Raw genomic sequence first — 27424 nt, 5'->3', positions numbered from 1 at the left:
CTATATGCTGACTACTATATTATAGAGCAGTCACCCAGTGGCTAAAGATTGTCCTTCACAAATTACTGTCGAAAAAAATCACAACAATTTCTTGCTGAAATCCTGATGGATAGCAAACGTCAAAATTCCTAATGGTTCGTTTACTATTCAAAGAGTTATAACTATACATGTAACCTCATGCAGCATCAGCCTGAATGATGCTCAGTAAAATGGATTCACATTAAGGAGTATGGCTCAGTCAGTCCAGACAGCTAATTGACCCTTTATAATGGAAATGTTTTATGTGGCCAAGAATGCCCCTACTTGATTTGTGCAAGGCCGATATCCTAAGAAATTATCACGCACATTCTAGCCAGTTGTGATTTATTTGACATTATCCTGTCAATGTGGTTCGGTCTAATGATTAACCTCAGCTCTCAGGATACAAGAAACAACTCTTGTTTTTCATTGAGGCACAACATCAATACCAAATGTCTTGCACAATATTATTCATTCCAGGGGAGAAAAGAAGAATACAATTGTTTGACAAATGTTATTTCTGGCCGTGCTGCTGCTAGGTTTCTCCCTTCTCTTATTCATCCTAATCCCCAAATGTACCACTCCTCCTACATGCTTGTGTGTTAAACACTTACTCAAGCTCACTCTCTCCCATGATCACAAGGATGTGGAGTCTGACCTTTTTCTTCTAATTAATAATCTTTTAAAACTCAGGCAGCTTCTTGATTTCACAGATTATATCTAAGAATAAGATCTACAAAGAATTATGCAATCTTTTGATTGTGCCAGTTTTCAAAAATGACATTAATTTGGCTGATAAATCAGCTCACAATTATTTGATTTAATTACCGTTCTAAATTACCCAACTCTACATTTACATCATCTGCAGATTCATGTGACGTGTGTACTATTTATTCTCCTTCAAGCAGATATTAGGAATAAAGAGGTACATTGTGGTTCCCTCTCTCTGATCTGAATTGCTGTCACCTTTAAAAAAAGCTGAAATAAACACCTGAGTGAATAGATGTATATACTAATAGATAATATTGGACTGCAGGAAGCACAAATAGAACAAAATTATTGCCATTGATCGCTTGGGTTAAATGGCCTGTTCCCGTAGTGCAATTCAATTTCATTCTGTCATTTTATAACACGGTGGCGCAGCGGTAGACCTGCTGCCTCACAGCGCCAGAGACCTGGGTTCCATCCTGTCTGTGTGGAGTTTGTACATTTTCCCTGTAACATTTTCTCTGTGATCCCGCGGAGTTTATACATTTTCCCGGGTTCACCAGTTCCCTCCTACATTCTAGTTTGTCATTAATTGGCTTCCTATATTGCCTACATGTGTCTATGTGAAAGTTTGTAAATAATGCTACTGTTTTTGACTGCAGATCTGGAGAATATACACAAAAAAGCTGGAGAAACTCAGCGGGTGCAGCAGCATCTATGGAAAGAAGGAAATAGGCAACATTCGGGCTGAAACCTTCTTCAGACTGAAGAAGGGTTTCGGGGTTGCCTATTTCCTTCGTCATAGATGCTGCTGCACCCGCAGTTTCTGCTTTTTTGGTAACCTAACATAATGCTACTGGTGAGCCAAAAGGTCAGTGTGGACTTGGTGAGCCAAAAGGCCTGTTCCCACGCTGTATCTCTAAACTAAACTAAACGCAGAAATATAGGAAGGCTACCCGAGTAGACAATGGGACCTCAGCTGTTGAAGGAGGAAGGAAATCTCTTAATTAATTTTACTTGAATCATTGCATTTTATTCCCAATTAACCCAGAATCTTGTTATAATAAGCAGAATGCTGGCTTCTGAGAAACAAGATTGTGTACATACATGTTTGAAATGAAATTTTAAAACTGCCTGAAATAGAGCAGATCAACTCAGAGAGAAAGGTGGAAGGATGGTTAGTGATTTAGATGTGGCCACTTGGTGAAACATCACTCATTCTGATTCCATTCGTATCTTTGACAGGCTGACTGATCTGATAGGCATTTCCAGAATTTGCTGGTTTAACCTCAGAATTTTAAGCATTGTTTTTCTAAATGATGACTTGGAGCAGGAAATAAAAGAGGCGATCACTGCGTAGGTTCTACCTCATTACTTCCCCACAGTTGTACAGAAGGCGCAGGAAATCTCAGCAGCAGTGTAAGCTCCCATGCTGTTACATTTCAGATGAAAATAATAAATATTAAGAGAAGTAACCTAAGTATCATGATGATTGCTGGGTGAAATGGAGCGCACATATAAGACTTAAAGGACTTAACGGCAACATCAGATTCGCTTTTAAGAAAAGGCTATATATAAAACCAAACAATGCATCTTACTTGAACTTGGACTCCACTTCACTAACTGCCTTCTGGTATTCTTCAGTGGTCAGCTTGGAGAACTGGGCACTCTGCAGTGAGACAAAGTAAAGCATAGTAAGTGAAGAAAAATTACATTGAACTATAACCCTGTTCCCTCCAAGGGACTAAGTCTAGCCCAGCCATCACCACAGCAGGTCTTAGGATACACATTATTGCGATAGACGAGGTCTGTTGTATTAGATAAAAATCAATGGTGATGTGATTAGACAGGAGCACACTGAGATGGGTGATTGCTTGCAGTGATGAATGGTTCATAATTGGCCTTGTGGTCTGACGCACTAACGCACAGTAATCTCATTTGGGCTCAGATTTATCTTTCTTTATCAGATCGATAAAGATGAACACAACAGCTGTAAGAATCGATAACAATTTTTGATCGTTTCAGCCCAAAGGCTCATTTTTATTTAGGAACGATATTTTGAGTCGTTTATTTGCTGTTTTGATTGCTGTTCAATGCCTCGGTCAGAGTTCCAATACAAAGACAGGTTTTTCTAATTTTATTGCAAGCCGACATCAAAAAATCATTTGTCAGCAGAGACAGGATTCATCATTTGTTTCTGTTTTTTCTCTTCCAGCATCACTTCCTCATTACACAACCAGTCGTGATGTTTGAAGACATTTATTCACCACCCACTTTTAATGTAGTAAAAAGGGGGAAACACAGAACCAGACACAGTCCCTCAGGCAGACGTGACCCTGCGTAATTTATCTGCTTGGAAAAGGATAGCAACAGTGTTTGAAATCCGTCGTACTGGGCTTAATTCAATACAAACAATCATTATTTCAGAAGTGTATGCATCATGCTAATTTCTTCAGTAAACCAGGCTTTATTGGAAATGAAATAAAATTTCACAGTATAACATTGCAAACATCTTTTCAGTGTACACAGAATTTAAAAAAAAATGTTCTCCAGGATATGGTTTATAAAAAAATACAAACATGAAAGGCAATTCTCCGGGTTCCCCAAGATGTTATATCAAAATGGTACTCCATTTGTTTTGTAGAGATAACACATCAGAAACAAAACTAAATGATCTGGTTATGTCTATAATATTTTCAGAGTATGAAAAAGTTGCTGTATTTGCCTACATTTTCTATCATTTTGGTTTCATTGTAATTTGCAGTATCTGCATTGTGTTATATAAAATAAGGTTTTGTTTCTTTAGTTGCACTCCAGTAAATAATGGCGTCACAAATAGAAGGGACATATGGAAAGGTAATGAATCCAAATGTGCTCATTGTAGGAATTGAAATATATTAGTGCATGGTCAAAGCACCAAATGGTTGAGTCGCAACTAGGTGCAGCTGACCCATTAATAGACAGAATGTGCTCAATGCAGTAAATAGGAACTACAGATGCTGGTTTATCAAAGAACGACACAAAGTGCTGGAGCAACTCAGTGGGTCAAGCAGCAGCTCTGAAGAACAAGGATAGGTGGCATTTTGGATCTGGACCCTTCTTCAGGATGGCAATATATTTTTGCTATGCTAGATGGGCTTTTTAAACCAAAGACACTTGGATCTAGATTACAAAAAGCCCATCAACTGTGTTATTTTCTAAGCAGGCTACATAGCACTATTAAATTCTGTCGGCTGTCTTGTTACACATTATTTTAAAGCAAATGGTAATATATATATAAAAGGTTCTATACATTCCCCTTTTGGAGACAATGGTTCATGACCACGAGAAAATAAGAGCAAGAATAAGCAACCAGGCCCCTCAATCCTGTGCCACTGTTCAATACGATTGTGTAGATCTATTTGGGCCTCAGCTCCCTTCTGTACCAATTCCTCATATCCCTCAATTCCTTGATCTTTCAAATACTATCTATCTCCACCTTAAAATATGTGATAACTTGTCCTCCATCATTCTCAGGGACAGAGAGAAAGTAGATATTACATCAGGTTAGTGAGGACCTAATCTCAGTTCTCTTCAATATATCTAAAATTATAAGCTGGCAGAGATCTTACTGTTGTCTCTTTGCAGAAATCCCTTTCAGTGCATTCCAGTTTTTTTTCTCCAGTGTCATTACAACCTTTGCAGCTAAAAATAATTATGCAGATTATCAATGAAAGGATTTCATATTTTTAATGATTTGAATGTCACAAATAGTATGGTTTTATTCTTGTGAAATATTATTTGAATATTCAGTGAAGCTGAATTGAACGAAGAGAGTGTGAAATATCATGATGCATTCTCTGGGCAACTATTTAATAAAACAAAGCAACAGAACACATTTGAGTTCAGGCTTTTACATTTTCATTGTGAACACATTCTTTATCTATGAATACTTTTCAGTTTGTGGTACCTCCTGTTTATGCATATCAGTGTGGCTTATTGATCACAAATGAACAACAGTTTAGAAAATAATTACTTATGAAGGAGTATTCTTGGAAGAAAGAATGAATAGGGGCAAACTGAAGTTAAGTGAGGATATCATCAACCAAGGTTTAGCCAGTGAGACAGATACAAGCGTGAAATTAGAAACACGCTTCACAGGAGCTTACGACGACAAATTCTCTGACTGATGCTGCAACATTGCATACACTCTATTCATTGAGCCAATACTTATATGATCATATTTTCCTACTTATTCTAGCTTCCCACAACCCCCACTACTTCTTTCCTCATATAAATTCACGACACACCACAGCGCTAAAGGCAATTCCTTCCATTACCATGTGCTGTGTCTTTTGTTCAACAATTAAGCTTCCTTAAACTTTTCCCCCTTAAAACATTGTGCAATTCCCTTACAAAGTCTCCCATTAAATGTATATCCACAATTGTATTTAATCATTTGTTGTGAAAAAATATCTTTCCAAATGTAATTCAATGATACTTTGAATCCCTGGTTCTTTTTCCAATCATCAAAAATCTTGTGCGCTTTGCTCAAGTGCATTAAACTACTAGATTATTAAAGGACAATGTACATCAATTATGAATTGAGTAACATAAGTAATACGGTTTTATCCATCTCCATTAACCTGGAGTATGGCGTACAGTTTTGGTCTCCTAATCTGAGGAAGGACATTCTTGCCATACAGAGAAGGTTCACCAGACTGATTCCTGGGATGTCAGGACTTTCATATGAAGAAAGACTGGATAGACTTGGCTTGTACTCGCTAGAATTTAGAAGATTGAAGGGGGATCTTATAGAAACGTACAAAATTCTTAAGGGGTTGGACAGGCTAGATGCAGGAAGATTGTTCCCGATGTTGGTGAAGTCCAGAACAAGGGGTCAGAGTTTAAGGATAAAGGGGAAATCTTTTAGGACTGAGATGAGAAAAACATTTTTCACACAGAGAGTGGTGAATCTCTAGAATTCTCTGCCACAGAATGCAGTTGAGCAGTTCATTGGCTATATTTAAGAGAGAGTTCGATGTGGCCCTTGTGGCTAAAGGGCTATGGAGAGAAAGCAGGTACAGGATACTGAGTTGGATGATCAGCCATGATCATATTGACTGGCGGTGCAGGCTCGAAGGGCTGAATGGCCTACTCCTGCACCTATTTTCTATGTTTCTATGTTTCTAAATGACTGCCTGCACGAGGGGTAAATAACTGGCTAACCTAATGTGGGTGCAATAGAGGAGAAGCTAATCCATTGTGCAGCTCTTGCAAGATGACTGTGCTGATCCTAAGAGGGTGGCAAAACTGAACTGTTGCACAGGATTCCCTCTGGTGAAGGATAGATTAAATACTAGAATTAAACTAAACTAGTTGAAATAACGAGCATCATTAGAAGCAATGTCAACATCTCAATGATTCTCTATTCCCATCTTCAAACATGTAGTGTGCCACAGCCTTTCAACAAGAAAATTGCATTCTTTCACATTTCAAAATGTTACTTAATATAAACCCCAAACTGCGTCTGACACTTTTTGTGAGGAATTACCAACTGCTCCAGAGGCCCTTTCAAGATACCAAGTCATTTATCAATTATATTCATTTCTGGAGATTTTGGTGATCCATGGAGATTGCAGATTCACAAGCGATACAAAGTGCAGCAGTCACAATTTAGCTCCACGCTGCCACAAACCATTTGATTTTCTATTAAAATGGAAAAAAAAATGATATTGCAGTTTCTGCTGGGAGAAGAATGTGCACAACTTGCAGTCTGTAATATAGAAAATAACCAAGGCCGTTTGCAGAGGTGATAAAAGAAATGATGCATCATTGTGGAAGAGAAAAAAGGAGGTAATAGAAAATGTGGTTACATTTTTTTTACAAGTCTTTTAGAGGAGGATAGAAATTGAGTCTAGAGTTGTGGTGTCAGGGAATAATGCTCAAGTGTGTGATGGGACCAGCATCAATGGCTGTATAAAGAGAGGGTCTTCTGGAATGATGAATTGTCAGAGTCTGAGAACAGGCGGGTACACCAGTGGATGGATGGTTACAGAAAGGTTCAAATAACAAATTATATTTTATATTCAGTGCTCTGAGAGAGTGAAAACAAGTGTGGAGCAATGTCTTTGCAGACAAGGTGGTGATTTACTTGCATTTCTTCCAGTGTACTGCAACAGTGTGGAATGTTGGAGAAATGAAACAAATTGGGTGATCACATTGAAGGAGCACCTACGTTTAATCTACAAGGGCAACCTCGAGTCCCGTCACCTGTCACTTTTAATCTCCTCGGCATCACCTCTCCCTATCCAAGGCCTCCTCTTAGGTAACAATGAGATCCAACTCAAGCTTGAGGAACAACATCTTCTCTTCCATCTGGGCAAGTTGCAGTTAGCCAGGCTTAATACCAAATTTGACAACTTTCTTTCTGTCTGTCTTTCTATCACATGTTCACATTTCTACAGTCACCCTCCTGTGATTTTGACCTGGCTTATTTTTCTTCTTTCTTTAGTGTAGCCAGGCCAGCTGGCCATGTCCTACAGCCCTGTGGTTAATAAATTTTAACTGCCACATGAACTCATTTGGTTTCACCCTATCATAGATACTCGCTTTGCTCTAGCCACCCCACTCTCTTTTGTTACAGAAAAATGACAGATTTTCTCTACTAGAATACAAAGTTCTAGAGTAACTCAGCAGGTCAGGCAGCTCCTCTGAAGGACCTCAGGATCCTCTTTCAGATAAAGCAGTTTGAATAAGGGCCCCAATCCAAAATGTTGCTTATTTGTGCCCTCCAGAGATGCTGCCTGACCATCTCAGTATGTCATCTACCCAAGATTCCAGCATCTGCAGTATCTATATGTTCTCTCCTTCCAAGTTCTGTCAAAGGGCCTCTACGCTGATACATTAACTCTGTTTCTCTCTCCTCAGATGCTGCCCAACCTGCCGAGTCTTTCCAGCATTTTATGTTTTCAGATTTCTAGCTTTTGCATCTTTTTGCTTGTTCCTGTAGAGCAACAATGGTTGTCAATGATAGATGAGTGACATGTTATGGACAGCGGAATATGTTTATTTAAGAGGAGAATTCAGGGATCTGATAAATGGGACAGTGAGAAATTTAACGGAGCAGCAAACATGATGGGGGATTAAATCTATGGTGATCACTGGGAAATGAGGTTTGGACAGAGAAGGTGACGCCTCAGGACGGAACCCCTCTTCAGACAGAAAGAAGACGTCTCGGGTCGGAATAAGGGTTACAACCCAAAATGTAATCTATTCCTTTTCTCCAGAGATGTTGCCTGCCCTGCTAAGTTACTCCAGAATTTTGTTTCTACCTGATGTTTTACAGATACCACTGAGATTGAAGATTTAGTTTAGTTGAAAGATACAGCAGGGAAGCAGGTCCTTCGGCCCACCGAATCCATGCCAATCAGCGATCAAAGCATAGCAACGCTATCCTACACACACCAAGCACAATTTACAATCATACCAAGCCAATTAACCTACAAACTTGTACGCCACTGGAGTGCGGGAGGAAATCGGAGATCCCAGAGAAAACCCATGCAGGTCACGGGGAGAGTGTACAGACTCCGTACAGACAGCACCCGTGTTCAGGATCAAACCCAGAACTCTGGCGCTGTAAGGCAGCAACTCTACTGCTGCGCCACCATGCTACCCATCATGTTAGCCCCTTGTGGCAGTGACAATGTTGAATTTGGATCTAAATTCTGGATTAACCAGAAGAGTAAATTTCCCAGAGTTTTAATACACTCTTACAAATGACACGTAAGGACCCCGTGGTAAGGATATTTTTAACTGTCTGTTATTCTGTGGTCATGGCTCCAGAGGCTGTGATTTCTGCATTCCTTATAATAAATGGTGTGGCAATCGTCCTCAAGAGAGAGAATTCCTGTGAGACAAAGATATAGCTTAATTTGTAATTTAGATATTTAATTGATTATCTAGGCATCACCACCTGCTTTTAGTGATATTTGTAAATATTTTCCCCACTCTTTGTCTCGCAGTTGTGCAGAAATCTTTCCCAAAGATGTACTGGAAAGACCAAAACAAATTGTTACCCAACTACCAACTTCATCCCTCTCCATTCTAACTATCTGAACACAATCTTCTTTGTGTTTCACACCCAAAATACATTCCAGGGCTGACCACGTACTTGTAAATTCTGTAACATCCATTTGCCACCGAAACCTTCCTCCACATTATAACTAACTGTAGATTTGATTATTTCATTGTACGCCTGGCAGACTTCCCTTGCTTTCCTTTGTGTAAACACAGAACAGTGCAGTACAAGAACAAGCCCTTCGGTCCACAATGTCTGTGTCAAACATGATGTCAACATAATCACATCAACCTGCACATAGCCCATATCGCTCTATTCCATGTAAATCCATATGCCTATCCAAAAGTATTTTAAATGCCACTAATGTATCTGCTTCAACCACCACTCCTGGTAGTGGTTCCAGGCACTCACTGCCCTCCCTCTGTGTATCAAGACATGCCCCGCACATCTCCTATAAACTGTGCCCCTGTCAAGTTAAACAAGGTTATTCAAATCTCTACCGCATGTCCTTACTTGCATCACAGATTTCACCTGTTATTCAGCTGTTTACTGATATATGTAATAATTCTCGTTTTTAAATTCTCAAACATTTTTTCAAACTCCTCCATATTGTCCCCTCATCCACATCTGTAGCTTCCACCTCATCTATGTTACTTCCATTTTAATCTTGGGCTTCACAAAAATTATATCATTCCATTTTTGGTCTCCAGCTCCTGGGATTCTAAACTCTGTTTGATCGAGTTCCTGTTCAAGAACCTTTGGGTGGCTTTGGTGAGTTATAGGTGTTATTGTCCCTTGACCGTGTGTGCTTCTCGCAGAAAATGGTATTAGTATTTTTGACATGTTGTTCAAAGGACAAAAAAGAAGAAAACTTCACTGAATCTGTGACATTTCAAACAATTATCTACCAAGATAAGAGCAGTTGTAGTGTCACACAAATACCTTCTTACAAATGCAATGCAAATTTCCTTTATTGTCACTCCAAAACGATATAATCAATTGTGGGTACAATTAAAAGGGACAAAAAATGAGTTGGAAAGAACATGAAATTTTGTGTTAAATTATCTCCACCAGGTGAACCAGTATTAATAATAATAATATTATTCTTCGGCAGTTTCTCAGAATCAAGGACGGCTTGCTTTAGCTGTGGCTTTCAGCGGTTAATATGTCTATGTGAGAACTGCAGGCTCCTCTGCAGATGGGGCAGGAGCTGCCTGACAGTGTTAATGGTTTGTAAGATGAGTTGCTTCTTCTGCCAATTACACAGGGCTTCTCTGTGCATCCAATTCATGGACTTAAGGATCTCGGTACCAATCCAAACTTCTGCATACTGAGTGTTCTGTTAACTCCTATCATACAGGAATCTGGTTTTCCACAGCATCACACTTAAAAGGTCACCTGTTTGTATTATAGAGTAAGGTTGGTACTTTATGATTCTGGCTCCCCCTATATCTCCCCTCCTTCCTGCTCCTATTTCTTACCTCACTTGATCTATCCCATAGCAAAGGAATGAAAGAAGGGGAAGGAAATAAATATTCCTTCACTGCAGTCTGCATTAAATTATTAAAATGTCATCTGACAGGAGATGTTTGTAATAATCTTTCTTCAGAAAGAGCACACAGAGCTGCCACTAATCCGGCGTCAATCAGTGACCTGAATACAAAACTGGTTTGTGTGTTTACTCAATCACCAAAAGACAGAGCAGAAAATGAAAGTCCTAACAGTGCAGATACTGAAACAATCAAAAAGCAAATTAATCACACAGATGAAGGCCTGCATGCCCATGATCTTGGAAGAGATGGGAAGGGAAAAATGCCACTTATTACTGTTGACAACAGCAAATACACATTTAATTTAGACAACTTCAGAATTGATATGACACTTCGATGATAATGCGGCTGATAAATTTCTCAAATCAACCATTCTCATTTATGAATTTTATTGTCCATCATTGTGGCAGCTAATTCTGCCCATCACAAAGTGAAGGCATGACAATTTCCTATTAACTCTTGCGCTGCTTTTCTATGTCATCATTGTAAAGACGATAAGGATACTTTATAAAATAAAGTATACTTACATAAACCTATTTTATTTACATCGTGTTTTCATCAGTGTAGTGTTCACGCATGGGAAACTCAACAAATTATCATGAACATCAATGGTAAGTCACTAAAAACCTTCTTACTTCTCACCCACCAAAACCAAAAGATGGGGTAGACAGTCAGAACACTTTTTCACAGGGTGGTAGTGTTAAAGACGGATGGGCATAAGATTTAACGTGAGAGGGGTAAAGTTTAAAGGAGTTGTGTGGGGCAAGTTCTTTACACAGAGAGTGTTGGGTGTCTGCAATGCACAGCTGGAGTGGTAGTGGAGGCACATATTATAGTGGCGTTTAAGAGGCTTTTAAGTACATGGATATGCAGAGAATGGAAGGATATAGATCAAGCGCCGTCAGAGAAGATTACTTTAACTTGGCATCAACATTGTGGGTGAAGGGAGCTGTTCCTGGCTATGTTCTATATTCTGTTCTATGGTCAATGGGTTGTTACACTGAATTAAATCTTGAAAAAAAAGCTCAAAAGTCTTTATATGTGGGAAGAGAGAGAATGAGAAGATAAGATCGTAGCCATTTGATCTCAAGGTTAAATGGTTTTGTGGACATCATTGGATGGTCACTGTAAAGGGGATTAGGGGAACTACTGCAGCCATGAAAAGATGGAACAATGTTGGTTTAATGTTGCATCTTTCACAATTACTTTAGTAATGCATTGAAAAATGATAAGGTTGTGTTGTCACGTCCTGGAGTGAACCTTGAAGCTGCACCTTTGAAGCAGCGGTTGGAATAGGATTAAATAAGTCAAATGCAGTTCAATCGAAAGATCACAGTTCACAAAATAAAGGCCAAATGAAAGTTTTTCAAGGAATAAATCAGATTTTTTGTTCAATACTCCAGTTGTAATTTTAATGGTTTTTCACGCATGAATGTGTGTGCCGTCTACCTACTACTTAGGAGTTTCTTGAAGTAAATCTACACAGACTGCAGCAGTTCACGTCAACTATCACTTGCCCATTGGCATTTCGAAGGGCAAACATTTTTGATGATGCACGCATCTCATGAATTAATTGAAAACTTCCCTGCCACAGTTAAAAGTTAAGGAATATTTCCAGCTTCAATCAGCTCAAATGCAAGCTTAATGACAAATGCCAAAACTCAACAGCAGTCTGGAAAGTTTGTACCTTAAACAATATGTCTTAAGGTGTAGCACATTGATGTCCTGTAGAGAATGCTGAAGTCAGCGATGAAGTCAGCCTTGTCATAGGGTAGATGGTGGAGAAAGGGTGTTGGGTAATTTTACCCTAGGGGCCCACCTTTACTGCAGTCGTACTTGTGGGTATGGTTCAATTGCCAGACTAGTAATTCCAAGGCCCAGAATTACAATCCACAGGATGCGCTCAAACTAACCACAAAAACAACAGTGGAATTTATATTGGTGATAATAAACTCCCCTGATCCACTAATGACAATAGACACAAAAAGCTGGAGTCTCAGTGGGACAGGTAGCATCTCTGGAGAGAAGGAATGGGTGAATTTTCCCCTTCCTTCTCTCCAGAGATGCCGCCTGTCCCGCTGAGTTACTCCAGCTTTTTGTGTCTATCTTCGGTTTAAACCAACGTCTGCAGTTCCTTCCTACCCACTAATGACAATAATGTGTATAAGTAGCTTTACAATTCATTATTCAGTCCATTTTTACACCATACCTGCACTGGATTGTATGCAATATTAAAGGAGGTAATGTGATATCAATGAGCATCCAGTGGAGCACTACAATAATTTCAGGACAACTTAGCTTTAAATACTCCACATGACCATTGCTAAATTAGTCCAATTTAAAAGTACATCAATTACACCAAGATTTTTAATCCCAGAGCTTGATGGAACAGCAATCTTGTACCTTGGTTTCAACTGCCATTGCAATCAGGAAGGTATAGGACCTGAAAACTGTAACGTCCAGGTTCGGGAACAGCTTCTTCCCTGCAGCCATCAGGCTATTAAACACAACAACGAACAAGCTCTGAGCTCTGAACTGCAAAAGACTATATTATTATTGCACTATATTTGTTATTTATTGAACTTTTTCTTTTTTTTCTCTTCCCCCATTGTCTACTATGTTTACATATTCACATATCCTGTTGTGTATTGTATTGTATTGTATATTTTTATTGTCATTTCCTGAGTATTCACATACCCAGAGGAAACAAAAAAACGTTGCTCAACCAGTGTCCATTCAGTGTGCATTAAAAATAAATAGAAATAAAAATACATATATCATGAACAAATTTAACACTCTACTAAACATTCAACAGGCGTTCCGATCGGTAGCGGCACGACAGTGGTTCTGCTGCAGTGTGTCGAGGTTGGTAGTTGGTGCGCGATACTTTGGCAGGGGGCAAAGTCCATTTAGCAGTCTTATAGCCTGTGGGAAGAAGCTGAGGAGCATCCTGCTGGTTTTGCAGCTAATGCTCCTGTACCTCTTCCCAGATGGCAGGATGGAGAAAATGTCATGCGATGGGTGGTAGGGATCTTTGATGATGGAGATGGCTCTGCTGATACATCTCTTCCTGTATATGTCCAGCAGGAAAGGGAGTGGAGCACCAATAATCCTGCTGGCGGTCTTCACAATCCTGTCTAGTTGGTGCCGTTCGTACGCCTTGCAGCTCCCGAACCAGGAAGTGATGCCGTAGGTCAATGTGCTCTCGATTGTCCCCCTATAAAAAGTCCGTAGGTGTGTAGTGGGGAGACCTGCTTTACGTAGTCTTCGGAGAGGGTGTAGTCGCTGCTGGGCTCTCTTGACTGTGGTGTGGTGTTGGCCGTGGATGTCAGGTCATCAGACAGATGTAGTCCTAGGAACTTCATGCTGCTGACCCTTTCCACATCAGCTCCATCGATGTGCAGAGGTGTATGGTGTTGTTTCCCCGCCCTCCTGAAGTCAACCACCATCTCCTTAGTTTTTCCCACGTTAAGAATGAGGTTGTGGGATTTGCACCAACCTGTGAGCAGCTCCACCTCCATCCTGTACGCCGATTCATCATTGTCACTGATGAGACCCACCACTGTTGTGTCATCAGCGAACTTGTTGATGAAGTTGTTGTTGAGTCTAGCAGTACAGTCGTGTGTCAGCAGACTAAACAGCAGGGGGCTTAGGACACAGCCTTGGGGTGAGCCAGTGCTCACGGCTATGCTTTTTGATGTCCTATTGCCCACCCTGACTGTCTGCTGCCGTTGCGACAGAAAGTTCAGGACCCAGTTGCATGTGCCAGCATCAACCCCCAATAGCTCCAACTTCTCCACGTGCTGCAGCAAGTAAGAATTTCATTGCCCATCCGGGACACATGACAATAAAATACTCTTGACTCTTGACATGCAAAATGGTGCTATCACTATACTGTACTGAACTGCAACAACCACATTTTAGCAAGTGTTTTTCCCTGCCTGTAATGTCGTGTAGAGTGGACACATACCACCACCCAGGACAGGATTCTCTGAACATGAGCATGCACAAAAAAAAGTTTTTTATGGAATAAAAATAGGACGTGGGATTCAGGTTGGCCATGGTTGAGTTACAGTTTTATACTGGGACAGATCACTATTTCACATGTTTACTATGAAATGTAAGGCAGGTTAGAATAGAATAGAATAGAATCTTTATTTGCCACACAACCAGGGTTGGTGGTATTTGGGTTCGGTACATGATGGTACACTGCTTTAGTTACATACAACTAATAACACAGATCACCGTAATAAAGTGCATCCATACCACATCACAAATCACAAATCTCACCAACAATACATAGTGCAAAAGAACAAACAAAGACCATAGACAAGGTTCTCTTTACAGCCCCACCCAAGGGGCAATCTTGCTAAAATCTTATTTGTTTTCTCTTCTTTCCATTACTCTCTTCAAGCAATCGCCATTATCATCCAGGAACTATATGCGCAACACTTAATTTGATGGTTGCTAGCTGATCTGTTAAAATCAATCAAAAATTACAATTTCCCTTTACTTAGGGAAATGCTTACTCTCCCTTCAAACGTTTCTTCAGTACTACAATAAGCAAAGGTTGGATGAAGTGCAACTTGGCTGATAATTGGGGTTAGGAGCTGGAGTGATGAGCAACAGTTTGATAAATCAGCTTTGAAGCGAGATGTCTCAGGAGAAATTTGATAATCGTACACAAATTACCAAATGGAACAAAATAATTATGTGATACAATATTTTCAGATATCCCCAGACAGCCATGATCAAGAATGCAAAGTGCAAGTTTGAAACAGACGCCAGTAAATATGAATTTAATTCCGTTCGGGGGCTTTGATATATTTTAGCTATGTGAATAAAACGTTGACCAAGCTTGTGTGACTTTCTGACATGGAGAATTAATGGTCAATAACAGCAAACGCACATTGCTGCGAAACATTGTCCCTCCCGAAACTTCACTTAAGCTGGTCCCTTGCCCTCAAACCACATTCCACTTTAAACAGCCAATTGCTAATTTCAAATCAGCTGGGAAAATTGCTTTATAACGCATATTTATTTCTCATAATTAAGTTTTATTGTTGATCATGGTGAACGGTTAAATATGATTCTGGAACCCTTGATCAAATTGTAGAATGGGTGAAACTTTAGCACAAGGGCTGCAGCAGTTCATAAAGGTGGCTCATCACGACATCCTCATCAAGAGCAATTACAGATGGGCAATTAGTGCTCTTCTTGCTAGTGTCTCTGACATCCCCAAACTGGCATTGCATGAAATCGCCTTTTTCATCATTTACTGTCAACACTCGAAAAAGTTCTTTGAGATCAAATATTTATTTCTCGGATAATTAACGCAGCCGCAGGTCCGGTGAACTTTAGCTTGTTGACCGCTTCATGGTGAACGCGACTTCTCCAGCCCGTATCGCGGGGTTGAACAACCCGGACCGGGACCGTACAACCCTTGATCAAATTGTAGAATGCCCGTGGGGTGAAACTTTAGCACGGGAGCGGGGCCGTAAATCGCCCCGCGCGGCTAAAAGCAGTGGGACTTATCAAAGGGGGCTTGGACATCGGGAGAGAAATCACGAAAAGACTTTGCATCCTCACACTGGGTTCAAGAGCAATTACACAGAAAAGAGCGGGTGGCAATCTAGTGCGTTTCGGGCCGAAACCCTTCTTGCTCAGTGTGGGTCTGACATCCCAGCAGGGGAGCTGAGGAAAAACTAGGATAACAGAATGTTGTGTCATTCAGAAGCAAACGGAATATCGCAGTGGAGGAGACCCAGGACAGAGAGGGGTTGGGAGGGGGAGTTGATTCTTTTCGGTTGCTCGCTGAGCCACAGAGAGGTTCATCATTAATACTGTTATTCGAGCGGACACTCCGCTGGTCACCTTTATAATCTGCTGATCTAGAGCAGGAAAGTTCTTTGAGATCAAACCTCTGTCGCACCTGGAACGATTGCTTGGGTCCTTGAACGGAGTCGAGGGGGGAGGTAAAGGGACAAGTGTTGCATCTCTTGCGGGTGCAAGGATGTTTGTGTGAATTTAATTGTGTGTATGTCTGTAGGACATTGTCTTTGTTTGTATGGCTGTGGAAACAAAATTTCGTTTGAGTCTCACTGGGGCTCAAATGACAATAAATTTGTATTGTATTACATTTCTCATTTTTGTAAAGTAGTCTAAGTTCCGTTTTTTTTAAAAAGCTTACTTCATCTTTCTGCCCCAATGTTTCTAAACCAAACGAGCCGTACTTTGGACACATCTGAGGTAACAGATGGTTAGCAGTGGGGCACAGAGCAATAAATGAATTAAAGGATTTGTTGGCATCATGAACCATGAGATCAAATTACTAACATACTGTTTCTATCTCCTACATGTAATATTTTGGATTTTTTGGGAATATTGTTCACAAGCCCTAGCCACAAATTAGATCATAGAAATGAATTATAAATCTCCCAAAAGCCTTTAAAGGTTGGCACTCTTCTGTTACAAAGTTTTTATTTTCACATTTTTTCCCAAACTTTTAGATTTATTTGAAGAGCAGACATCGTGAGTTTTGAATGGGATGTCTGCATTTGTAGGTTAACCTTTGACAGGAATAAATGACTTTGTGATGAATAGACTCCAATTTTATTTGCATTGAATATTCTATATCAATCATCATCATCATCGGCGGTCAATCGAAACGAGTATGACTGTTCTCTCCATAGGGTCGTCTACCTTGTGGGTCTGCAGATGTCTGTAGAGGCCGATCCGCGATTCACACACCTTGGTGCAATGTGGGCAGTCGAGACTGGCGGTGGTTGGTAGTCGTTGAGCCCCCTTCTCTCTCTCTGATGCTGGTGCTGTCGCTTTGTCTCTGTGACACGGTGTCGTTCAATTTCGTGAAGTGCAGCTCCTTCCTGCACGGATTTCCTCCAGGAGCGCCTGCCCAGTGCAATGTGCTCCCAGTTGCTTGATGTGATGTGGAATTTCTTCAGACTGTTCTTGATTTTATATTTATTTGAAGAGCAGGCATCTTGATTTTTGAATGGGATGTCTGCATTACATTATATCAATGTAGAGTAGAGCTAATAGGACTTGATGTTTCAATCCCTGTAATAAGTCTTGCAGCCCAATTGTTATCTCTCCTTTTGATTTAAATCCAATTGCTGCTTTTTTCTGCAGAATTTGATAATTATTTGTTTGCTTGTTGGAGGGAACGACCCTCCACCCCATTTTCTTTAATAGCCTGATCATAGATGTCGCAACAAATCCCCTGCATCCCGCTTTGTATAGATGGCAATTGCTGACCACACTGTAGCCGTTTTCCTCCCACAACGAACTGCAATGGGTCCAGGATTTTGTCGAGGTAGGAGTTGATTTGCTCCATGATCAACCTCTCAAAGCACTTCATCACCACCGGCGTTAGTGCCACTGGTCGATAGTCATTGAGGCACGTCACCTTACTCTTCTTGGCCACTGGTATAATTGATGCCCTCTTAAAGCAGGTGGGGACCTCAGACCTCAGGTTGAAAATGTCCGTAAAAACTCCAGCCAGTTGGTCAGCACAGGTTTTTTAGAACATGACTGGGTATACCATCAGGTCCAGGTGCTTTTCGGGGGTTCACCCCTTTGAAGGATTTCCTGACGTCGGCCTCTGTGACTGAGACTGAAATGCCATCACAGCGAATGGGGGATCGGGAAGGCACATCAGTATTCTCCCTGTCAAAGCGTGTGTAAAACGCATTGAGCTCGTCAGGGAGTGATTTTTAAATTCATGAAATGGAGCTTGGAATGTGTGCATTTTAAACGTTAAGTACGCGGCATATTTTTTCTGTTGCAACACACCAAAACCCTCTGATCTTAGTGGAGTGTGCCAAACACAATGAAATGTCTGTAAAATCTACACTGAAGATTTTCATTATCCATTTTATTACACGAGTTGAATAGGTAATTTAGAATATATGCAACACAGTAGTAATGTAATAACCAATTCAACAAAAAGCAAAGATAATACTGGATTCCAGACTGACATTGACTTGATAATATAAGATGGGGGTTTGAGAATCATATCAGCTAACTTCTCTCCAATACTAAATGGCAAGTATAGATATTCATCTTCAGGTGAATGACATTCCATCGTAATTCTGACTTGCATCATGCAAATGTTGTAAGGGGGTCTGAGGTACCATCGGGATAATTGCTTACCACCAGATACCCAGCCTCTGCCTTGCTCTTGTTGCCATTATATTTATGTTGCTGGACCAGTCGAGTTTCTGGTTAATGTGACCCCCAGGGTACTGACGGTGAGGAATACAGTAACGGTACTATCACTGAAAGTCAACAGTGGCTGGTTAGAATGCTTCGTGTTGGAGGTGGTTATTGGGATTTGTGTGGAATAAATGTCAGTTCTTACATATTCGTCTATGCTCTGCATGATTTTTAATTGCCTGAGGAATTGCAATTAAAACGAAACATTGGGCATGAGTATCAGCCGCCACTTCATGAAGAGTATGCCGATTTTATTACTTTAGTCATGCAACCCATTTTCAAATGATAGCATGAATTTTGCACTAGCTTTAAAAGCCAGCATATCATAGCTATTAAACCTCCTCAATGTGACAGTAATTGGCATATGTGATTCTTGACTTTTACAAGTTGTCCTTTTCTCTCATTAATAAGCAGCTTATCTTCCTAAAAAAACAAGTAGTAGGTTTTTCTTCAAGCTTCCAGTTACAAAGGAATTCCCACTAAAGGGTTTCGGCCCGAAACGTTGCCTATTTCCTTCGCTCCATAGATGCTGCTGCACCCGCTGAGTTTCTCCAGCTTTTTTGTGTTCCTCCCACTAAACAGTGCTTGGTGCTAACTGACCAGTGCTCAAAACTTATTTTTATTTCAGTTTTCCTACGTGTTTTTTTTTGCCTTTATCTCATTTCAATACTTTGGAATCGATGCATGTATAACATTTATTTGTTGTAACTGACGGTATGTATTATTATAACCCAGCAAGACTTTAATACTTACAAAATACACCTATTTTTAACCATTACTTCATTTTCAAATCTATAGCATCAGTTGCTGGATGCTATCAGAATGCTATACCTATCATGATTCCATACCAAATTCAATAATTTTAGATAATCAGTTTTTTCTGACTGTGTCAAATTAGTTGCAAGCCCTTCACCTTCAATACTAATTCAGCTTTTCTCTTTCCACAATAGCTTTCTGACTGGCTGAGTATTTTCAGCATTTTTTAATTTCAGATGTCCAGCACCTGCAATGCTCTGAACCTGACAGTACCTCTCTTCTGCCCTCAGTTGTTTCCCTTTAGATTCCCTTTATACCACCTTCAGACAGATTACCTGTGATCACAGCTTCTCTGGGCTGGCACTGACAGCAATTGTGTCATCTGGATTTTCTCAGTCACCACCCACCCTATCATTCCCTATGACTATGATATAGTTGGGATCACGGAGACATGGCTCCAGGGTGACCAAGGCCGGGAGCTGAACATCAATATTCAGGAGGGATAGACAGAAAGGGAAAGGAGGTGGGGTTGCGTTGCTGGTTAGAGAGCAGATTAACGAAATAGAAAGGAAGGACATTAGCTTGGAGGATGTGGAATCGATATGGGTAGAGCTGCGAAACACTAAGGGACAGAAAACGCTAGTGGGAGTTGTGTACAGGCCACCTAACAGTAGTAGTGGAGTTGGGGATGGCATCAAACAGGAAATTAGAAATGCGTGCAACAAAGGTAAAACAGTTATAATGGGTGACTTCAATCTACATATAGATTGGGTGAATCAAATTGGCAAGGGTGCTGAGGAAGAGGATTTCTTGGAATGTATGCGGGATAGTTTTCTAAACCAACATGTAGAGGAACCAACGAGAGAGCAGGCTATTCTAGATTGGGTATTGAGTAATGAGGATGGGTTAGTTAGCAGTCTTGTTGTGCGTGGCCCCTTGGGCAAGAGCGACCATAATATGGTTGAGTTCTTCATTAGGATGGAGAGTGGCATTGTTATTTCAGAAACAAGGGTCCTGAACTTAAAGAAAGATAACTTTGAGGGTATGAGACATGAATTGGCCATGATAGACTGGCAATTGATTCTTAATGTGTTGAAGGTGGATATGCAATGGAAGGCATTTAAAGTGCATGGATGAACTACAACAATTGTTCATCCCAGTTTGGCAAAAATATATATAAGGGAAGGTAGTGCATCCACGGATAACAAGGGAAATCAGGGATAGTATCAAAACAAAAGATGAAGCATACAAATTAGCCAAAAAAAGCAGCCTACCAGAGAACTGGGAGAAATTCAGTCCAGCAGAGGAGGAAAAAATTAGGAAAGGGAAAATAGATTATGAAAGAAAATTGGCAGGGAACATAAAAACTGATTGCAAAAGCTTTTATAGATATGTGAAGAGAAAAAGATTAGTTAAAACAAATGTAAGTCCCTTGCAGTCAGAAACAGGTGAATTGATCATGGGGAACAAGGACATGGCAGACCAATTGAATAACTACTTTGGTTCTGTCTTCACTAAGGAAGACATAAATAATCTGCCGGAAATAGCAGGGGACCAGGGGTCAATGAGATGGAGGAACTGAGTGAAATCCAGGTTAGCCGGGAAGTGGTGTTAGGTAAATTGAATGCATTAAAAGCCGATAAATCCCCAGGGCCAGATAGGCTGCATCGCAGAGTACTTAAGGAAGTAGCCACAGAAATAGTGGATGCATTAGTGATAATTTTTCAAAACTCTTTAGATTCTGGAGTAGTTCCTGAGGATTGGAGGGTAGCTAATGTAACCCCACTTTTTAAAAAGGGAGGAAGAGAGAAAACGGGGAATTACAGACCAGTTAGTCTAACGTCGTTAGTGGGGAAACTGCTAGAATCAGTTATTAAAGATGGGATAGCAGCACATTTGGAAAGTGGTGAAATCATTAGACAAAGTCAGCATGGATTTATGAAAGGTAAATCACGTCTGACGAATCTTATAGAATTTTTCGAGGATGTAACTAGTAGAGTGGATAAGGGAGAACCAGTGGATGTGTTATATCTGGACTTTCAGAAGGCTTTCGACAAGGTCCCACATAAGAGATTAGTATACAAACTTAAAGCACACGGTATTGGGGGTTCAGTACTGATGTGGATAGAGAACTGGCTGGCACCAGGAAGCAAAGAGTAGGAGTAAACGGGTCCTTTTCACAATGACAGGCAGTGACTAGTGGGGTACCGCAAGGCTCAGTGCTGGGACCCCAGATATTTACGATATATATTAATGATTTGGACGAGGGAATTGAATGCAACATCTCCAAGTTTGCGGATGACACAAAGCTGGGGGGCAGTGTTAGCTGTGTGGAGGATGCTAGGAGGCTGCAAGGTGACTTGGATAGGCTGGGTGAGTGGGCAAATGCATGGCAGATGCAGTATAATGTGGATAAATGCGAGGTTATCCACTTTGGTGGCAAAAACAGGAAAGTAGACTATTAAAGTAGGGGGAGATGCAACGAGACCTGCGTGTCATGGTACACCAGTCATTAAAAGTAGGCATGCAGGTGCTGCAGGCAGTGAAGAAGGCGAATGGAATGTTAGCATTCATAGCAAAAGGATTTGAGTATAGGAGCAGGGAGGTTCTACTACAGTTATACAGGGTCTTGGTGAGACCACACCTGGAGTATTGCGTACAGTTTTGGTCTCCTAATCTGAGGAAGGACATTCTTGCCATAGAGGGAGTACAGAGAAGGTTCACCAGACTGATTCCTGGGGTGTCAGGACTTTCATATGAAGAAAGACTGGATAGACTCAGTTTGTACTCGCTAGAATTTAGAAGATTGAGGGGGGATCTTATAGAAACTTAGAAAATTCTTAAGGGGTTGGACAGGCTAGATGCAGGAAGATTGTTCCCGATGTTGGGGAAGTCCAGAACAAGGGGTCACAGTTTAAGGATAAGGGGGAAATCTTTGAGATCATCGAGATGAGGAAAACATTTTTCACACAGAGAGTGGTGAATCTCTGGAATTCTCTGCCACAGAAGGTAGTTGAGGCCAGTTAATTGGCTATATTTAAGAGGGAGTTATATGTGGCCCTTGTGGCTAAAGAGATCAGGGGGTACGGAGAGAAGGCAGGTACAGGATACTGAGTTGGATGATCAGCCATGATCATATTGAATGGCGGTGCAGGCTCGAAGGGCCGAATGGCCTACCACTGCACCTATTTTCTATGTTTCTATGTTTCTCTCCATCCCATCCTCTTCCTTGTAACATAAAACATTTGTTTTCTCTCTTTTCAGCTCCAATGAAAGATCAGCAAACATAAATGTGAACTCTGGAGCAAAGAAAATGCTGGAGGAACTCAGTGGGTGATGCTGCTTGACCCACTAAGTGCCTCCAGCAGCATATTTTTTGCTCCAGATTCCAGTACCTGGAGTCTCTTGAGCCTTCTTAAAAACAAACTCTGTTTCCTCTTTCCACAGAGGTTACCCGGCCCACTGTGTATCTCCTATATTTTGTTTTTATTTCACATTTCCAAAATCCGTGCATTTACAGTCCATGTCAAACTTCTGCAGTTTAAAGTACTTTTTTTGGCACATATGGAAACAGTTTAACCTTAGACAACATACCTCTGACCCAATGTTGCCCTTCACCTACAATAAACCAACAATTTGAATCACAGAATAATAGAATGGTTACACCACAGCAAAAGGCCATTCAGTTCAACAAGGGGCAGCACGGTGGTAGAGTTGCTGCCTTACAGCGCCGGATACCCAGGTTTGATTCTGACTATGGCCACTGTCTGTACGGAGTTCTTACGTTCTCCCAGTGACCGTGTGGATTTTCTCCGGGTACTCCAGTTCCCTCCCACATTTTACAAAGATGTCCAGGTTTGTAGTTTAATTGACATGTAAAATTGTTAAAATATTGCCCTTATTGTGTAGGTTAGTGATCCTGTACTGGGTGATCGCTGGTTGGTGCAGACTTGGTGGGCCAAAGGGCCTCTTTCCGCGCTGTATTTCAAAAGTCTAAAGTCCACCCTGGCTCTCAGTCAGTAAATCTAAGCATACATCCTTATCCATTGCCACAGAAAACAAAACGTTATAAATTGCTCGCCTCATTTTTATCCAATTTTCCTGTGAATGCCTCAATGCCACCTTATCCACCATAGGCAACGCATTCACATTTCAACTACGCTGCATAAAAAAAATTAATCGTGTCACTCTTAATTCTCTTCCCCTTTAAACCTATGACTTCAAGTCCCCAATCCCTCCACCAAAGGGAACAGCTTCCCGCTATCCATTCTGTCCTAAGCCCTTCATATTTTATATACTTATTGCAAATCTCCCCTCAGGCTTTTCTTCTCTGTCACAGTCGCTCTAATTGATCCTTGTAACTTCCGTCCCTTATCTCAAGAACCAGGCTTGTAAATCTTTTCTGGACCCTCCCGAGACCGTTATTTCCTTCCTACGAAGGGATGACCAGAATTGAGCACAAAACTCCAATTGAGGTTGGATCAGTGGTTATATAAGATGCAGCATAACTTCCCTGTTTACACATGCCTCGATTGATAAAGTGCTGAATCGTGCATGCCTTATTAGCTGTTTTCTCAATCTATGCTGCCTCTTCCATTGATTTGTACATCCATTTCCCCAGGTCAGTGTAATCCTGCATTTCTTTTAGAACAATACCCTTAATTCTTTATTACCTTTCTTCACCCTTTCTAAATAGCTTCACATTAAATTCTATCTGCCACAAGTATGTCTACTCCGCCAGCTCATTCATATCATATATTTGCAATCTGTCACTTTCTTTGTTGTCTGTTACTTAGTCAATTTCACATGCCTTGTGCCTCAACTTTGCTGTTAGAGTCACAGACCTATACAGCATGGGAATAAGTTCTCTGGCCCATCAAGTTGACAAACCGAGCTAGTCCCATTTCCCATTTGGCCCACAGCACTCTAAACCTTCCTATGCATATATCTTAGCTTCAATAGCTTCCTCTGGCAGCTCAATCTCGCTACGGGCTATCCTCTAAATGAAAAGGTTGCCTAAGGTTGCTCTTAAATCTCTCCCATCTTAACGCAAGCCTATGCCCTCTCGTTTTAAAATCCTCGGCCCTGTTACAAGATTGTAAGCGCTCTTTCTATCTATGCCCTTCATGACTATGTACACCTCAATAAAGACACCCCTCATTCTCCTACCCTCCAAAGAAAAAAGTCTCAGCCCATCCAACCTCTCCCTAGAACTCAAGCTCACATGCCAAGGTAACATCCTGGTGAATCTCTTATGCACCCTTTCCAACTTAATGATATCATCCCCATTGCGGAGTTACCAACACGGCACACAGTGATTAGAAGCCTTCTGAAAATCCAGTTATACCACCAACTGCATTACCCCCATCAAAAAATTCTAAGAGATTTGTTAAACACAATTTGACCTTATCTACTGCATTCGGTTCTCCCGATGTGGCCCCGTTTACATCAGTGTGACCAAGCGTACACTAGGCATCTGTTTTGCTCGGCCCACCAAAGCCTGTTGGATTTCCCTGGTTGCTAACCATTTTAACTCCCCTTCCCATTCCTATACATACCTTTCTGTCCTGGGCCAGAGTGAGGCCACATGCAAAGTGGAGGAACAATATTGCATATTCTGCTTAGGTAGAAACATAGAAAATAGGTGCAGGAGTAGGCCATTCAGCCCTTCGAGCCTGCACCGCCATTCAATAAAATCATGGCTGATCATCCAACTCAGTATCCTGTACCTGCCTTCTCTCCATACCCCTGATCCCTTTAGCCACAAGGGCCACATCTAACTCCCTCTTAAATATAGCCAATGAACTGGCCTCAACTACCTTCTGCGGGAGAGAATTCCAGAGATTCACCACTCTGTGTGAAAAAAGTTTTCCTCATCTCGGTCCTAAAGGATTTCCCCCTTATCCTTAAACTGTTACTGAATTCTCCATTTTAGGTAACTAACCAGCAAACCCTTCCATGTGCCCCATCTGGATGCACACACATTTCTTCCACACTCCTGTCCGCCTTTCCCCTTCCCCCGTTCTCTCTGACCTATTTCCCTTTCTCTTGCCTTACAATTAATGTATTTTATCCAAGTCATTTCTCACCTTTTCATCTTTACCCTTTGTCCATCTATCTGCCAATCAACCCCCTCACCTATATCCATCTACCACATGCCAGGCTTTGTCCCGTCCCCGCCTCTCTTCCAGCTTTCTCCCCCCACGACAATCAGTCTGGAGAAGGATCCCAACCGAAATGTTACCTATCCATGTTTTCCAGAACATGATGCTTGACTGCCGAATTACTCCAGCACTTTTTCACACAAAGGGTGGTGGGTGTATGGACCAAGTTGCCAGAGGAGGTAGTTAAGGCTGGGACTATCCCAACATTTAAGAAACTGCCAGATAGGTATATGGATAGGACGGGTTTGGAGGGATACGGACCATGCGCAGGCAGGTGGGACTAGTGTAGCTGGGACATGTTGGGTCGAAGGGCTTGTTTCCACACTGTATCACTCTATGACACTTTGTGTGACTCGTTCAAGATTCCAGAATCTGCAGTTCCTCGTGTCCATTTTCGTCCTTAATAAATTTGTCCTTGCTTGCAGTCCCTGTGACTGTTAGTCCTGTTTGGATCAATGCCACTCCACTACCAAGTCCGAGATGACAGACCTGTAGTTTCTGGACATTTTCACCCCCTTTATTGAACATAACAGACAAGTGTGTTGCTGTCCATCCTGTGGCATGACCTTGGGATCTGAAGCCCATTGAAAGATTATGATCAGTGGTCCTTGTCTTTTCTCCAGTGCTTCCCTCAAAATCTCACAATGTATCACATGTAGTCCTCATTACATAATTATTTTAACTGCAGCCAATATTTCCAATATATATTCATGCTATCAATTTATATGTATTTATAATTACTGTATATAATTTGTACCTCACATATCAACTATCGCCTCTTTCACTATTATTTTTAAAACACCGTCTTCCAAGGCAGAGACAGATGTAAAGTGCCTTAACAGTACCCCTGGCACCATTTGCAAGTTGCCACTTTTGTCCTGAATGGGCCCCATGTCATTTTTCATTATTCTTATGTTTCAAGAATATTTTTGGATTCCCATTTATGTTTAAAGATAATCTAATGACAGTTCATTGGCTATATTTAAGAGGGAGTTAGATGTGACCCTTGTGGCTAAAGGGATCAGGGGGTATGAAGTGAAGGCAGGTACAGGATACTGAGTTGGATGATCAGCCATGATCATATTGACTGGCGGTGCAGGCTCGAAGGGCCGAATGGCCTACTCCTGCACCTATTTTCTATGTTTCTATGGTTTCTCATACACTCTTTGTCTCCCCTACTTTAATTTTCACTTCCCTTCAAATTCATTTCTAATCATCCTTGTTCATTCTGGTATTTACAATCCAGTCATTTGCGACTTTTGTTTTGCTTTACCTTTCCACCCTGTTGCCTTCCATTGCTTATTTGATCTTTGCTACATATGGAAATGTTCTTCATTCATTTCTGAACCACCTCTTTCCTAAAGACAGCCATTTGATTGAGAATTCTCCTTCTGAAATTGCTGTGCTTCTTACCTCCCTGTCATTACAAATAGGGATTTGTAGCAATCTGAAGACACCAGTACCAAATAAAGGAGGTTGGGAGAAATAAGGAACTGAAGATGTTGGTTGACAAAAAAAGATATGAAGTGCTGGAATAATTCAGTGGGTCAGGCAGCATCTCTGGAAAACATGGATAGGTGACATTTGGGATCGGGACCTTTCTTCAGTCTGATCAATAGCACTGCTTTAACGTACTTTGAGTAAAGTCCAATTTAAGAACTCCAGGACATTTTATTCTGCACTTTTAAATCGTAGTCTGTATCTCATCACCAGATTCATGTTCCCTAAGGTTATTCATGATTATTTAACAAGCGCTTGATCAGAACTGCATTCCTAGTGAGACTAGATAAGATTGAATAAAGTTCAGTCTTTTATGATTTTCAATACTTGTTCATGTATTCCAGCCCACCATCTCCCATGTTCCCCAAGATAATGGCATGTGCACACTCAACTAAATTGATATTTTAGGCAGTGCTATCAAAGTATTCAATAAT

The 27424-nt window shown here is 41.0% G+C and overlaps 1 protein-coding gene across 1 annotated transcript in view; it reads right to left on the bottom strand.

Annotated features, from left to right (window-relative positions):
• Positions 1–27424, bottom strand: part of chchd3a (coiled-coil-helix-coiled-coil-helix domain containing 3a) — a 209450-nt gene that overhangs the window by 40087 nt on the left and 141939 nt on the right. Inside the window, exon 6 of the mRNA XM_055653388.1 lies at positions 2325–2395. Coding sequence (XP_055509363.1) covers positions 2325–2395 — 71 coding nt within the window. The remainder of the gene's footprint in view (positions 1–2324; positions 2396–27424) is intronic.

This window comes from Leucoraja erinacea, chromosome 22 (assembly GCF_028641065.1).
Source record: "Leucoraja erinacea ecotype New England chromosome 22, Leri_hhj_1, whole genome shotgun sequence".
NCBI classification, from domain to species: Eukaryota; Metazoa; Chordata; class Chondrichthyes; order Rajiformes; family Rajidae; genus Leucoraja; species Leucoraja erinaceus.
Note: the sequence above shows the minus strand (reverse complement) of the source record. Positions and strands in the feature narration are given on the sequence as shown.